At 41.7% G+C, this 12887-nt stretch overlaps 1 protein-coding gene across 3 annotated transcripts in view; it reads left to right on the forward strand.

Moving 5' to 3' along the window:
- Positions 1-10813: 10813 nt before the first annotated feature.
- Positions 10814-12887, forward strand: part of STRN (striatin) — a 118036-nt gene continuing 115962 nt past the window's right edge. For all 3 annotated transcript variants that reach the window (XM_042246278.2, XM_042246279.2, XM_004006025.6), the window contains exon 1: positions 10814-11152. In XM_042246278.2, the coding sequence (XP_042102212.1) occupies positions 10919-11152 (234 nt within the window). In that variant the 5' untranslated portion in view covers positions 10814-10918. The remainder of the gene's footprint in view (positions 11153-12887) is intronic.

Genomic DNA, 12887 nt, shown 5'->3' on the forward strand with positions numbered 1-12887 from the left:
AAAAGAGATCCAAATAACTGGTCATTTTGGATAGTTTTTTTTTTTTTTTTTAATAACCACTCATTTAAATAACTTTTTTTTTAACATGAATTATTTGTCATTTTGGGGAATCATAATCCATCAATTCAGTACAGACACTCAGACATGTCCATCACTTTGCAATCACATGGAATGCAGCACACCAGGCCTCCCTGTCCATCACCAACTCCCGGAGTTCACTCAGACTCACATCCATCGAGTCAGTGATGCCATCCAGCCATCTCATCCTCTGTCGTTCCCTTCTCCTCCTGCCTTCAATCCTTCCTAGCATGAAGGTCTTTTCAAATGAGTCAGCTCTTTACCTCAGGTGGCCAAAATATTCGAATTTCAGCTTCAACATGAGTCCTTCCAGTGAACACTCAGGACTGATTTTCTTTAGGATGGGCTGGTTGGATGTCCTTGCAGTCCAAGGGACTCTCAACAGTCTTCTCCAACTCCACAGTTCAAAAGCATCAATTCTTCGGCGCTCAGCTTTCTTTATAGTCTAACTCTCACATCCCTACATGATGACTTGAAAAACCATAGCCTGGACTAGATGGACCTTTGTTGATGAAGTTACGTCTCTGCTTTTTAATATGTTGTCTAGGTTGGTCATAACTTTCCTTCCAAGGAGTAAGCGTCTTTTAATTTCATGGCTGCAATCACCATCCACAGTCATTTTGGAGCCCCCCAAAAGTAAAGTCAGCCACTATTTCCAGTGTTTCCCGATCTATTTGCCATGAAGTGATGGGACCAGATGCCATGATCTTCGTTTTCTGGATGTTGAGCTTTAAGCAAACTTTTTCACTCTCCTCTTTTCACTTTCATCAAGAGGCTCTTTAGTTCTTCTTAACCTACTGCCATAAGAGTGGTGTCATCTGCGTATCTGAGGTTATTGATATTTCTCCCGGCAATCTTGATTCCAGCTTGTGCTTATCCAGGCCATGTTTCTCATGATGTACTCTGCATGTAAGTTAAATAAGCAGGGTGACAATATACAGCCTTGTCGTACTCCTTTTCCTATTTGGAACCAGTCTGTTGTTCCATGTCCAGTTCTAACTGTTCCTTCCTGACCTGCATACAGATTTCTCAAGAGGCAGGTTAGGTGATCTGGTATTCCCATCTCTTTCAGAATTTTCCACAGCCTGTTCTAATCTACACAGTCAAAGGCTTTGGCATAGTCAATAAAGCAGAAATAGATGTTTTTCTGGAACTCTCTTGCTTTTTCAATGATCTAGCAGATGTTGGCAATTTGATCTCTGGTTCCTCTGCCTTTTCTAAAACCAGCTTGAACATCTGGAAGTTCACAGTTCACATATTGCTGAAGCCTGGCTTGGAGAGTTTTGAGAATTACCTTACTAGTGTGTGAGATGAGTGGTAGTTTGAGCATTCTTTGGCATTGCTTTTCTTTGGAATTGGAATGACACTTTTGCCAGTCCTGTGGCCACTGCTGAGTTTTCCAAATTTGCTGGTATATTGAGTGCAGCACTTTCACAGCATCATCTTTTAGGATTTGAAATAGCTCAACTGGAATGCCATCACCTCCACTAGCTTTGTTCGTAGTGATGCTTCCCTAAGGCCCACTTGACTTCACATTCCAGGATGTCTGGCTCTAGGAGAGTGATCAAACCATCGTGATTATCTGGGTCATGAAGATCTTTTTTGTACAGTCTTCTGTGTATTCTTGCCACCTCTTCTTAATATCTTCTGCTTCTGTTAGGTCCATACCCTTTCTGTCCCTTATTGAGCCCATCTTTGCATGAAATGTTCCCTTGGTGTCTCTAATTTTCTTGAAGAAGTCTCTAGTCTTTCCCATTCTGTTGTTTCCCTCTGTTTCCTTACATTGATCACTGAGGAAGGCTTTCTTATTTCTCCTTGCTATTCTTTGGAACTCTGCATTCAAATAGGTATATCTTTCCTTTTCTCCTTTGCTTTTCACTTCTCTTCTTTTCACAGCTATTTGTAAGGCCTCCTCAGACAGCCATTTTGCTCTTTTGCATCTCTTTTTCTTGGGGATGCTGTTGATCCCTGTCTCCTGTATAATGTCACGAACCTCCATCCATAGTTCATCAGACACTCTATCAGATCTAGTCCCTTAAATCTATTTCTCACTTCCACTGTGTAATCATAAGGGATTTAATTTAAGTCATACCTGAATGCTCTAGTGGTTTTCCATACTTTCTTCAATTTAAGTCTGAATTTGGCCATAAGGAGTTCATGATCTGAGCCACCGTCAGCTCCCGGTCTTGTTTTTGCTGCTGGAATGAGCTTCTCCATCTTTGGCTGCAAAGAATATAATCAATCTGATTTCGGTGTTGGCCATCTGGTGATGTCCATGTGTAGAGTCTTCTCTTGTGTTGTTGGAGGAGGGTGTTTGTTATGATCAGTGTGTTCTCTTGGAAAAACTCTTAGCCTTTGCCCTGCTTCATTCTGTACTCCAAGGCCAAATTTGCCAGTTACTCCAGGTGTTTCTTGACTTTTGCATTCCAGTCCCATGTAATGAAAAGGGCATCCTTTTGGGGTGTTAGTTCTAAACGGTCTTATAGGTCTTCATAGAACCATTCAACTTCAGCTTCTTCAGCATTACTGGTCAGGGCATAGACTTGGATTACCGTGATATTGAATGGTTTGCCTTGGAAATGAACAGAGATCATTCTGTCATTTTTGAGATTGCATCAAGTACTGCATTTCGGACTCTTTTATTGACTATGATGGCTAATCCATTTCTTCTATGGGATTCTTGTCCACAGTAGTAGAGATAATGGTCATCTGAGTTAAATTCACCCATTCCAGTCCATTTTAGTTAGCTGATTCCTAAAATGTCGATGTTCACTCCTGCCATCTCATGTTTGACCACTTCCAATTTGCCTTGATTCATGGACCTAACATTCCAGGCTCCTGTGCAATATTGTTCTTTACAGCATTGGACCTTGCTTCTATCCCCAGTCACATCCACAACTGGGTATTGTTTTTGCTTTGGCTCACTTCCTTCATTCTTTCTGGAGTTATTTCTTCACTGATCTCCAGTAGCATATTGGGCACCTACAAACCTGGGGAATTCATCTTTCAGTGTCCTATCTTTTTGCCTTTTCATACAGTTCATGGGGTTCTCAAGGCAAGAATACTGAAGTGGTTTGCCATTCCCCTCTCCAGTGGACCACACTTTGCCAGAACTCTCCACCATGACCTGTCTGTCTTGAGTGGCCCTACACGGCATGGCTTAGTTTCATTGAGTTAGACAAGACTGTGGTCCATGTGATTAGATTGGTTAGTCTTCTCATTATCCTTACCCACTGTGTACATCATGAGAAACGCTGGGCTGGAAGAAACACAAGCTGGAATCAAGATTGCCAGGAGAAATATCAATAACCTCAGATATGCAGATGACACCACCCTTATGGCAGAAAGTGAAGAGGAACTAGAAAGCCTCTTGGTGAAAGTGAAAGAGGAGAGTGAAAAGGTTGGCTTAAAGCTCAACATTCAGAAAGCGAAGATCATGGCATCTGGTCCCATCACTTCATGGGAAATAGATGGGGGAAACAGTGGAAACAGTGTCAGACTTTTTTTTGGGGGGGGCTCCAAAATCACTGCAGATGGTGACTGCAGCCATGAAATTAAAAGACGCTTACTCGTTGGAAGAAAAGTTATGACTAACCTAGATAACATATTGAAAAGCAGAGACATTACTTTGCCAACAGGTCTGTCTAGTCAAGGCTATGGTTTTTCCTATGGTCATGTATGGATGTGAGAGTTGGACTGTGAAGGAGGCTGAGTGCCGAAGAATTGATATTTTTGAACTGTGGAGTTGGAGAAGACTGTTGAGAGTCCCTTGAACTGCAAGGAGATCCAACCAGTCCATTCTGAAGGAGATCAACCCTGGGATTTCTTTGGAAGGAATGATGCTAAAGCTGAAACTCCAGTACTTTGGCCACCTCATGCAAAGAGTTGACTCATTGGAAAAGACTGTGATGCTGGAAGGGATTGGGGGCAGGAGGAGAAGGGGACGACAGAGGATGAGATGGCTGGATGGCATCACTGACTCGATGGACGTGAGTCTGAGTGAACTTCGGGAGTTGGTGATGGACAGGGAGGCCTGGCGTGCTGCGATTCATGGGGTCGCAAAGAGTCAGACACGACTGAGCGACTGAATTGAACTGAACTCTAAAGCACACACATATAAACCCAGGTGGTGCTAGTGGTATAGAACCTGCCTGTCAACACAGGAGATGTAGAGACATGGGTTCGGTCCCTGGGTTAGGAAGAGCCCCTGAAGGAGAGCATGGCAGCCCACTCCAGCATTCTTGTCTGAAGAGTCCAATGGACAGAGGAGCCTGGAGAGCTGCAGTCAATAGGGTTGCAAAAAGTTGGACATGGCTGAAGTGACTTAGCATGTGAGCACATAAACCAAAAAATAATAAACACTTGAATTATCTAAATAACCTTTTAGTATTTCATAATTTCTCTCTTTAAACTGATTGATTATACTAATATATAAATCAACATCTCGGCAGGTGCTCTCTGTGCTTGGAAGGAAAGCCCTATTTTTTTGTGTCACAGGCTTTATTAATCACAAAATGAAATGATCAGAAAACCATCAGCAACAACTTGAGATCTGAAGACTTCATGGTTTAAAACAGACATTCCTTTTTTAAAAAGATTATTTTAACTCTCTTGAATTAAAGTTCTGAGTAGGGGATGAGAATAGAGTGATTATTGAGTCCCTATAATCATGATTTTTACATGTGTTATTTCAGTTAGGCTTATGAACTCTAATACAGTAAAAAGTATTATTCAGTATATATGTCAGGCATTATGGTAAGGGAATTACATTTTTTCTCTCATTTAATCTTCACAATTACCTTATAAGGTAAATACTATTCTCATAGTAAAAATGAGAGAACTGCTAAAAAAAAAGTTAAACCATTTGTCTAAGATTTTAAGATTTACAAAATTGTAAAATGAGGAATAAAATTTAGATTTAATTCATTACAAATACCTTGTTCTTTCATTATTAATGTTCTCAGGATATTTTTTTGAAAGAAAAACATTTTGCTGTTGTGTATGAAATGCACAAGAGAGGACTCTGGGATGCCTGCCATTTTCAGTTTAATGATGTTTGTGGCAGTTACTAAACATGTAATTGTTCACTTTGTGAAAGTTCCTTTAGGTATTCACTTAGCACTTTTGAGGTTTTCTGTACTTATCAACATGCACTTAAAAAAAATTCATGGAGAACTGAAAATGTGAAAGATACGGGGGAGAACAAATCACTGGTAACTTCACACTCAAAAATTAACAATTTCAGGAGTTGATTCAGTGAAGGATGAGAAGTGATGACATTCATGGTCTTTATTTTCTTAAAGCAACATAGAACAAAAAACTCCAAAGGAAGTTCTTTTTAAATTAATGTGATTTTTGTTGTTGTTGTTAAATTAGAAAAGAAATATTACCAGATATTTTTGGGGAAAGAGAAAAGTAAATTTCTTCAGAATTCCACCTTAATGTAACCACTCATATTTTGATGTAACATTTTAGATCATATAACATTATAGATCATAAATACTATTTTGTGTGTGAATAAAGTCCTTTAAAAGCATTATAATAAGATTAAACTGGGCTTCTCTTGTGGCTTAGCTGGTAAAGAATCCACCTGCAATGTGGGAGACCTGGGTTCGATCCCTGGGTTGGGAAGATCCCCTGGAGAAGGGAAAGGGTACCCACTCCAGTATTCTGGCCTGGAGAATTCCATGGACTGTATACTCTATGGGGTCACAAGGAGTTGGACACAACTGAGCGACTTTCACTTCACTAAGGTTAAACTAAGAATTAAATCAGTGCTGTTGTATATATGTGATAGTTCAAGTTATCTATAAATTCTTTCTTTTTCACCTTTTGACCCTTCTCATCCATTTCTCCTACCACTCACTTCTAGCAGCCATGAATCTGTTCTTTATATCAGTGAGATTGTTTTTTTTAGGGAGGGTGGTGTATGGTGTTTGTGTGTGTGTGTGTGTGTTTTAAATAGGTTCCCTGGAGAAGGAAATGGCAATCCAGTCCAGTATTCTTGCCTGGGAAATTTCATGGAAAGAGGAGCCTGGTGGGCTACATTCCATGAGGTTGCAACAGTTGGACATGACTGAGCAACTAAACCACTACATATATATATATGTATGTATGTATGTATATATGCGAGATGACATCATCATCTTTCTCTGTCTGACTTAATGTCACTTAGTATTATGCCCTTGAGGTCTATTCATGTTGCAAATGGCAAGATTTCACTCTTTTTTATGGCTGAATCATACTCCATTGCACTGCTTATTATTTATCTGTTCATCCACTGATGGACAATTTAGGTTGTTTCCATGCTGTGGACATTGTAAGTAATGCTGTAATTAACATGGGAATGCAGATATCTCTTTGAGAAAGTGATTTCATTTCCTTCAGATAAATACCTAGAAGTAGAATTGCTGTATTATATAGTAGTTTTAATGTTTTGAGGAAGCTCCATATTGTTTTCCATAGTGACTGCAGCAATTTATATTCCCATCAGTAGTTGCTTTTTCTTCATGTCCTTCCCAATACTTATTTCTTGCCTTTATGACTATAGCCATAGCTGTGAGGTGATAACTCATGGTTTTTATTTGCATTTCCCTGATGAGTAAGGATATTGAGCATCTTTTCATGTGTCTGTTGGCCATGTATATGTCTTCTTTGGGAAAATGGTTATTCACATTTTCTCATTTTCAAATCTGATTGTTTTTTACTGTTGAGTTGTATAAGTTCTTTGTATATTTTGGATACTAACCCCTTATCAGATATAAAAGTTGCAAATATTTCCTTCCATTTAGTACCAGACTTTTAATTTTGTTGATAATTTCCTTTAATGTGCAGAAGCTTTTTCCTTTGATACAGTCCCAACTTATTGATTTTGCTTTACTTCCTTTTACTTTTGCAGGCAGATTTAAAAAATCATCACCAAGAATTATATCAAGGAACTCATCACCTGTGTTTTCAGGTCTTCTGTTCAAGTCTTTAATCGACCTTGAGCTAATTTTTGTAATATATGATATAAATTAGTGGTCCAGTTTCATTCTTCTGCCTGTGGCTGTACAGTTTTCCTTGTATTCTCTATTAATCAAAAAGACAAACTTCCCCCATTATATGTTCTTGACTCCTTTGTTATACGTTAGTTGATCATATATATATATGGGTTTATTTCTAGGCTCTCTATTTAACTGATTGATATGTGTATTTATGCCAGTACCATACTAGTATAATTACTATAGTTTTGTAATAGATTTTGAAATCAGGGAGCATAATGCTTCTAGCTTTGTTCTTGGGATTCCTTTGGCTATTTAAGGTCCTTTGTGGTGTCATACAAATTTTAGGAAAATTTGTTCTATTTTATGAAAAATGACACTAGAATTTTGATAGGGATTGCATTGAGTCTGTAGATTGCTTTGGGTAGTTTTTAACAATACTAGTTCTTCCAATTCATGAGCATGGACTATCTTTCCATTTATTTGTGTGATCTTCAATGTCTTTCCTTAATGTCTTATAGTTTTCAATGTACAGGTCTTACACTTCCTTGGTTAAATTTATTCCTAGGTATCTTATTCTTTTTGATGCAAGTGTGAATGGGATTCCTTTCTTAATTTCTCTTTTTGCTAGTTCATTGATGGCATATAGAAATACAACCAATTTTTGTATATATATTTTTTAACCTGCAGCAATAATGAATTTGTTTATTGTTACTGTACTAACTTTTTTGTTGGAGTCTTTAGGGTTTTCTATATATAGTATTATGGTGAGCGAATAAGCACACAAACTTGCATCTGCAAATAGTGACAGTTTTCCTTCTTCCTTTACAACTTGGATGAATTTTATTTCTTTTTCTCACCAAAGTGCTCTGGCTAGCACCTCCAACAGTATGTAAAATAAAAGTAGCAACAGTGATCATCCTTGTCTGTTCCTGATCTTAGAGGAATGCTTTTAACTTTTCACCATTAGTATGATGTTAGCTGTTGGTTTGTCATAAGTGGCTTTTATTATGTTGAGGTAAATTCCCTCAATGTCTGCTTTGTTGAGAGCTTTTTATCATTAATGGATCATATATTTTATCAAATGCTTTTTCTGCATCTATTGAGATCATACAGTTTTTATCCTTTATTTTTTTAATGTGATGTACCCACTTGATCACTGTAAATGATTCTTTTTAATGTATTACTGACCTTGATTTGCTAACATTTGTTGAGTATTTGTACCTATGTTCATCAGGGATATTGGCCCATAATTTTCTTTTTTTGTGTGGCATTTCTTATCTGGGTTTGGCATCAGAATAATGCTAGCCTCATAAAATGAGTTTGGAAGAATTCCTGCCTCTTCAGTTTTTTGGAAGAGTTTGAGAAGGATTGGTATTAATTCTTTTTTGAGTATTTGGTAGAATTCACCAGTGAAGTGGGACTTCCAGTGCAGGGGCTTACAGGTTCTATCCCTGGTTGGAGAACTAAGATCCCACATGTTGTATGGCCTGGCAAAAGAAAAAAAAAAACAAAACAAAAACCAAACAAAATACTTCAGGGAAGCTCTCTGGTCCTGGACTTTTATTAGGAGGTTTTTTGATCACTGATTCATTTTCCTTACTATTAAGAGTAATTTTCTGTTTCATCCTGATTCAGTCAATACCTTGTATGTTTTAGGAAAGTGTCCATTTCTTCTAGGTTGTACAACTTGTTGACACATAATTGTTTCATTTCTGATTTTATTGAGTCTTCTCTCTTTTCTTGGTGAATCTAGCTAAAGGTTTATGGATTCTTAAACAGCTAGCATTAAATGTAATCATGTTTTATAGTATGTTATAAAGTTATTTAAAGGAATTGTCAGACATGTCTTTTATTGGGGGGGGGGGAAGCTTTTAACATTCAAAACCTGTAAGATTACTTAAATCCTACAGATGAAAAAATATGCCATTGTTGTGTTACTGTCCCCTTGATAACTCTGATAGATCTGATAAGTAAGAGAGGAGGCGACCTGTTAATGGAAAGATTAAAGAACTAGCAATCAAGAATTCTGGTTTCTAGTTCTGACTGTGCCACTCACTCAAAGCTGCACTGTGAACAAGTTCAACTTCTTTGGACTTCAGTTTCCTAAACTGTAAAATGAAAGGATTGCGCAGTATCTCAAAAGACACTTACAGCTAAAACAACTTATGACCCAGGGAATTTGGCCAGGCTTGGATCAAACTTTTATTCCAATAAAGGACGAATTCATAAAATAGAAACATTCTGTAACTGGAAGCAGAGAGCTAGCGATCTATTTGCTACCAGCGCAGATACAATGTGTTTCCTGTCCTTTCCACAAGTAGCAATGGGAAGAGGGGGAGGGGAGCACAGGAACAGGATGTCCTTCCCAGACTTGTCACTCACCAGCCTGTATCTTTACATTTTCTCATGGCCATAAGGTCTGTTATCCCAGAACTCCATCCCACAAAGGAACTACAAATGACTTGCTAAGGGGACAAAATAAGTGCTTAATTTAATCTTCATTTGTTAATATTTTTTTCAGGTGCCTTCCTTTCATTATCATTGTAGTGTGAATTTATAGTGACATAATTTCAAGGACTTGAGAGAAAGGTAACAATTAGACACACTTGAAACGACTCTGGTGTGTCTTTCGTAGGGTAACAATAATGCCAGTTTGCAAGTGAACCATGGAAGAAACCGCGAACCGGACAAGTAAGTGAAAAGGGAGAAGTGTCTGCATACCTAAGAGAGCTCTAGGGCGTGGAAAGGGACTTTGTTCTTGCAGGTAGTTTCAGGCACCGTGAGAACTGATGTACATTTCTCTCTTTTCTCTCATTGCCAGTCTCTTTGACTGGCAGGACTTGACCATGGGAATTGTGTCATTTATCTTTATATTCCCAGTGACAGCACTAAAGAGTCAAACATTGAAATGAGTATAAACTGCTCGGAAATGAGGAAAAATTAGATCGAAATGACAGAGCCTTGGATATCCAAAACTTTTTACAGGATTTACTTCAAGATTAACTACAAAGGGAAAAGGACTTCAGCGGAGTAGGGTTTCAAATGAGGTGTCAACAAACCAGAATTTGGAAGAAGCAGGAAGTTGCTGTGTAGAGTTCTGTAGAAAGATGATCAGAGATCCTTCTCCGTGAGAACTGATCAGGAAACAGGTTTAATTGAACCCTAAGCGACAAAGAAAGGCAGGAACGACAGCCATACGGAAGTGGACAAAACTGAGGCGTGTCTAGGGTCAGAGAATTACCGAAGTCTGAGCAGAAGGGGTCTGAGAGTGGTGGCTGGAGAACCCCGGTCCTGGGGTTGGACTGGCGAAGCTTGCTTTGAGCTTGTTTTTTTATCAGAACTACCAGGAAGCTCCAAAAGATGTGCAACTCGGGCTAACATTTCAACGCGCTAACTTCCGTGAGTGTGCGTGTGTGTGCAACAGCGAGCGCCACCCAAGAACTTCCGCGTGCGAGGGAGACCAAAGCACCGCCCGCGGCTGCCCAGCCCCTTCAGTGAGGAAACCCGCGCATTCCGGCAGGGGGCGGCCCCCACCGCCGCGGGCAGGGGCGGGGCTGTAGGCGGGGCCGCGCTAGCGCCCCGTCTGAACGCAGCCCCACAGGCCGCCCGCCCCGCCCTCGTCGGCGCCCCGCCCCCCGACTACATTTCCCAGCAAGCCTCGGGCCGCCCGCGCGCCGCAGTTGACCCATTTCCCGGCCCGTCCCGGGCTCGACCGGCCCCCGCGCCCAGGCGGCTGCTCCCTGCTGACTGGGGTGTGGGCGGGGAGCGGCGGAGGGAGGAGGCGGCGCTGCTGGCTGCCGCCGTTGCCTCCGCTCCTGGGTGCCTGGGCAGCTTCCCCGGTTCCTGCGGCCGCCATGGACGAGCAAGCGGGTCCCGGCGTCTTCTTCAGCAACAACCACCCGGCAGCCGGTGGTGCCAAGGGTCTCGGGCCTCTGGCGGAGGCTGCCGCGGCCGGCGACGGGGCGGCTGCGGCGGGGGCGGCCCGAGCCCAGTACAGCCTCCCGGGGATCCTGCACTTCCTGCAGCATGAGTGGGCCCGCTTCGAGGTCGAGAGAGCCCAGTGGGAAGTGGAGCGGGCGGAGCTGCAGGTAAAGACCCTCCTGGCCTGGCCCTCTTCATCCCGCCTCTTCGCTCCCTTCCGCCCCGCCCCAGACCCTTCCCCCTCCCCTGCTTAGCCGTCGCTCGTCCCCTCCCCCTTTGCTCCTGCCCATCCCACCTCGAACCTCGTCCCCCTCCTTCCTTCGCCTTTGCCTGTCGCAGACCCCACTTCCTCGACCCGGGTTCTCTCTCTCGCTCCTGATACGTTGTTTACCTTCCTCACACCTTTTCATCTGCTCCTTTCCACTCTTAACTCTCAGGTTCATTTCAGCTCTCTTGCCATTCCACATCTGAGGTGTTCCCTTCAGTTTACTAATTGGGCTTACAGTAGTTTTGCGAGATAAGCAATCATCCCTTGTCCTGGGGAGTCCCATCCTGGGTCTAGAGATGGTCCCCGTAAAAGGTATTGACAGTTGGCGCCTCTCTGTAAGGAAGGTGATCAAAGAAGACAACCAGAAATTGTGTCCGTGAGGCCTTGACTTTAAGCAAGAAGCTGCTGTTGGGCCAGAGTGTTACTAGGAGTATCAGCTCGCTTTTTAAAAATGTAAATGTTTCTTCTTTTCCTTCTCCTTCGCCCCCTCCGGCGTTTCTCTTAGGTATTTCAGATTCCTGGATTTTGAATGAAGGACCTAGATGAGCACTGCCAGATGATGGTTCAGAGATGATTTCCCCTTCTCAGAATCTAAAACTTCCCACGGGTTAATTTTCTGTTCAGGGTTTTGTGAGATTGACTTATACTTTAACGGGAAACTAAAAAGAGCTTTAAAGTTGCTTACATTTCCTTGCATAATTTGCAAGATAAAGTGTATCCAGGGAGGAACTACTCTGGGCTCTTAGAAGGCTGAGAGTGAGACTGGTACTTTGCAGACAGTTCTGAATTGGTAAGTAGGTTTCAGTGGCTGTTCTTAAAACTTCCAAGGCATTCACCAATTTCACAAAGAACTTAGAAAACTCTGAGTGGCTGTGCCTTTCTGTTTACTGGCTAATCCTGTATGCTTGTGAAATCTGAGTATATTTTTGGTTGCTGAAATACTTGAAGTTAAAATACTACCCACTGTGCCACTGTTTTTGGTAGCATGTATTTTCTTTGGCACTTGAAAAGAAATGGAATCGTGTTAAATGGAATCATGTGCTGGACCAGACTGCTTTGGTGGAGTGGAAGTGGTTGTGGAAAGAGCAAGCAGAGAGGGTTATGATACAGGCTGTGTTTGCTGCCAGCTCTGTGACCTTGAGGAAATCCTTTAACAAACTCTCTGAACTTCGGTTTCATCCTATATTCAGTGTCTTTATTAGGTGGTAACACTGTGCCTGTAGGCTTGGGGGTTAACAAAACTGACAAAGCCTCTGTCCTCATAGAGCTTATGTTTTAGTTGGGAGGCAGCAAATGCAGCTATACAGTATGCTGATCCATAGTGGCAACTGCTATGGGAAAAATAGGATACAAGAGTAAGGTGTGATCATGCTCAGTCGTGTATGAGTCTTTGCGACCCCATGGACTGTAGCCCACCGGGCTCCTCTCTGTCCATGGGATTTTCCAGGCAGGAATACTAAAGTGGATTGCCATTTCCTCCTCCGGGGGATCTTCCCCACCCAGGGATCAAACCCTAGTCTCCTGAGTCTCCTGCGTTGGCAGGGAGATGCTTTATCACTTAGCCACCTGGGAAAGCCCCTTTGATGGGGCAGCTGTTTTAGATGGAGGTCAGGGAAGGCCTCTGAGAAGTTGAA

Source organism: Ovis aries, chromosome 3 (assembly GCF_016772045.2).
Source record: "Ovis aries strain OAR_USU_Benz2616 breed Rambouillet chromosome 3, ARS-UI_Ramb_v3.0, whole genome shotgun sequence".
Lineage (NCBI taxonomy): Eukaryota > Metazoa > Chordata > Mammalia > Artiodactyla > Bovidae > Ovis > Ovis aries.